Source organism: Alexandromys fortis, unplaced genomic scaffold (assembly GCF_014885135.2).
Source record: "Alexandromys fortis isolate MF-2015 unplaced genomic scaffold, M_Fortis_MF-2015_v1.1 scaffold_99, whole genome shotgun sequence".
Lineage (NCBI taxonomy): Eukaryota > Metazoa > Chordata > Mammalia > Rodentia > Cricetidae > Alexandromys > Alexandromys fortis.
This window is the reverse complement of record NW_026067982.1, coordinates 5,408,721-5,412,265: the sequence shown is the minus strand read 5'-3', so window position 1 is coordinate 5,412,265 and position 3,545 is coordinate 5,408,721. Positions and strand designations below refer to the sequence as shown.

At 42.1% G+C, this 3,545-nt stretch overlaps 1 protein-coding gene across 1 annotated transcript; it reads right to left on the bottom strand.

The window, feature by feature from the left end:
* Positions 1–2,102: 2,102 nt before the first annotated feature.
* LOC126511433 (olfactory receptor 10-like) lies at positions 2,103–3,038 on the bottom strand. The gene has a single exon (XM_050158584.1). It carries the CDS (start codon positions 3,036–3,038, stop codon positions 2,103–2,105), a length of 936 nt encoding a protein of 311 aa, XP_050014541.1.
* Between the last annotated feature and the right edge of the window lie 507 nt (positions 3,039–3,545).

Sequence of the window (3,545 nt, the reverse complement as noted above, 5' to 3'; positions counted from 1 at the left end):
GGTCTTGACCTCTTTGCTCATATTCTCTCCTCTCTTCGACTGGACTTTGGGAGCTCGGCTGTGGATCTGTGCATCTGCTTCCATCAGTGGCTAGATGTAGGTTCTATGATGACATTTAAGATAGTCATCATTTGACTACAGAGCAAGGCCAGTTCAGGTACCCTTTCCATTATGGCTTAGGGTCTTAGCTGGGGTCATCCTAGTGGATTCCTGGGAATTTCTCTAGTGCCAGGTTTCTTGCTAGCCCATAATGGCTCCCTCAATCAAGACATCTCTTTCCTTGCTCTCTATCTCTGTCTTTCCTCCAACTCGACCATCCCATCACCTTACTTTCTCCTCCTCCTCCCCTCCTCTTTGAATCTTATAACTCCAAGTGACTAGACTCTAGCGTAGAATGTTGCTGATTCATTGTAACCCATATCAATTCCTGTTAGAATGCGGTAGCTACAGGCCTTGTATGACTTCTCACTCTAGTCCAAATGTCTCATGGATAGTCCACTTTTAATGAGACTTTATAAGCACCTATTAAGTACCCCGATGACTAATCAACTCCAGGAAACTGCTGAGTGGTTCACCGGTTCTGATGTGAACAATAATTCCTAAAATTTTCTAGCACATTAGACAGCAATGGCTGACAGTATTTAATTGTACATTCCAAAAACAGCTAGTTGAGGTGATTATGATGGTTTTCAAAATAAAGAATAATAAATATTTGAGGTGACAGACATGCCAGTTAGTCAAAGTGGTCATTGTATATTGTATATTTCTATTGAAGTATCATATAACACTCCAAAGCAATGGAAGGACTTGACTAGGCTATCTCAAAATATAAAATAAAATAGAAATAGTATTGGAATATAGATTAATTGAAGTTGAAATCATGTGAGAAAATGCAGCTTTAGGCATGCCTATGTAGCCTGCTTTTTTCTGCAAGTAGGAAACCATAATGATGATTTTGACTTTGTCACCAAGACTAGTAATGTAGAGTTGTAATGAACCTGAGTAAATGAACCACCTAAAGTAACACTCGTTTTAATTTTGCTTTCATATTACAGGCAGGTGTCTTAGCAAAATCTCTAGAATTTACTACTTTGTTAGAGACCCATTTGCTTGCTATCCCTTCACAAATGATTTGTTCTTTGCCCGAAAATTATAGAAACAACTTGCTTCAGTGTTTTTCTTGAAAAATTGCTCTCCTGTGAAGTTCTTCATGTATACATAAAATAATAACACTTGTATGTTTTTCTCTTGGAAATCAGCTTTGTCTGAATTTGGGTATTCTACCCAGGCAAAGAACACACAGAAGAGCTAAGAGGTAGTCTCAGGAAATTATGTCCTCCTCAGTGACATTTGCAATTACTACACATTAGTTAAACTACCTAAAGTCAAAAATGACCTCCAAGATAAAGCCATAACATAATCCTCTGTATGATATTTCCCTGAAAATTTAATATGGTTCTTTTTTTTGTATTTGTGCCTTCAGTCTATCTGTGGTATTGGAATGAGACTGTCAAACTTTCCCCAGGAGGGGAAAAGACCTACATAAGATCTAAAGCTCTATATGCGGAGTGAAGCGTCTCAGACCGTGATCTCCTTATTTTCTCAGAAACAGAAACCACGAGAAAGCGAGAAGGGTAGCAAATGTCAGGAAAGTTAGAAACAGGTCTTAAGATGTTGGGGGTGTGTGACCAGGCCCACAAATACTTAAAAATAGGAGGGGGAACTAATGACTTATGTAATTAGGCCCAGTGTCATCTGTGTTAGGAATCACTGACTTCATAAAAAGTAATGTCACATTTAATTACCTCCCTCATCACTGCCCCAATACCTATGGCTCTTTACTACTTTCCAGTATGGCCAGAATATAGTCTCCAAGTAAATTCTTGTGGAAAACTGTGTTATAAGTAACATCTAATTCTGCTTTACATAAAGGCCCTAGATCCTAGACATGCCGACAGATAGCCTCTTACAGTGTACTCAAAAGGAAGGCCTTAACATCCTGAGAACAACTGGACTGTTTGCTGTGACCAGTAGAAGTTCAAACGGTATTCTAGATGGAGAGCTACCACAGACATTTTACTAGCTCTTCTCCTCCTCATGTGCTACCCCGGGTCTGTGCCTCTCCCTAGCACCTTCCACAGGGCCCCCTTCACATCTTTGTTCCTCAGGGTATAGATCAGAGGGTTGAACAAGGGGGTAACAATAGTATAAAAAAGGGCAACAAACTTTCCCTTGCTTTCAGAATATCTGCGAACTGGCTGAAGATATGTATAAATACCTGAGCCATAAAAGAGAGACACCACCACGAGGTGGGACCCGCAAGTCCCAAAAGCCTTTCTGCGTCCAGACCTTGACTTGATTTTTAGTACAGCCCGAACAATGTGAACATAGGATCCTAAAGTCAGAACTGCAGGGCACACTAAGGCTATTGTTCGCACCACAAACAGCTTAGCTTCTGTTTCTTCTGTGTCCTCACAGGCCAACTTCAGGAATATGGGCATTTCGCAGAAAAAGTGATTCAGTTGATGGCCACAGAGTCGCATGGCCGTCACAAGTCCTGTCTGAATGAGAGAGTTCACAAGGCCTCCTATCCAGCAGGAGATGGCCAGTGCCCTGCAGAAGAGGGGGTGCATAATGGTGGTGTAGTAGAGTGGATTACACACAGCAGCATAGCGGTCAAAGGCCATCGCCACCAAAATCAAACATTCTGTGGAGGCCAGAGCAAGGAAAATGAAGAGCTGGGCCACACACCCTCCATAGCTGATGGTCTTGTCAAGTCCATGGAGGTTGATCAAGAGCTGGGGCACAGTGCTGGTGGTGAAGCAGAGGTCCAGGAAGGAGAGGTGGGAGAGGAAGAAGTACATGGGAGTGTGCAGTCGAACGTCCAGTCTTGCAAGAGCGATGATGGTTGTGTTGCCAAAGACAGTTAGGGAGTAGAAGACCAAAATAATGACAAAAAGGAAGCCTTGTAGTTGAGGCCAGTCTGAGAAACCCACCAAAATGAAACTCGCTTGTGAAGTGGAGTTGGAATTTCCCATAGCATTTCACGTGTACACACACTAAAACTCAACTCGTTGTTTCCTGTAAGGAGTATGGGTTAAAACGCCACTCCTAGGACTCTACAAATTCAAAACTCATGCTTGCCATCTTCTAATTTGCTAATCCATCCCATTGATCCAGTCTTTCTATTCTGTTCTTCAGCTAGGAAATCAGTGGTTTAAGGTGTTGTGGCCCTTGTTTGAACTCCAATCTTGCTATCTGGATTTTCCCAGACAACTCAGTCCTTTGGGCCCAAGGCTTCTTTGTCTGAGGGTAGAAATTCTATACTGCTTCCCTGATGGCACTGAGTTGCAAATCCAAATGCTGTCACCTGGAAAATGCATTTAAAAATCTAATATTGGCATTTGATAGCTGCTGGGAGAGGGCGAGCCAGTATTATTTAATGCTGTGACCCTTAATAGGTTGAGCAGACACCAGATCAGGCCCCACTCTCAAGACTAGATGAACGACATAAACTGGAATGCATGTGGATAAAAAAAAGAAGA

Excerpts from the sequence above, each read along its gene's own strand:
- LOC126511433 (XM_050158584.1), bottom strand. The coding sequence starts at position 3,038 with ATGGGAAATTCCAACTCCACTTCACAAGCGAGTTTCATTTTGGTGGGT.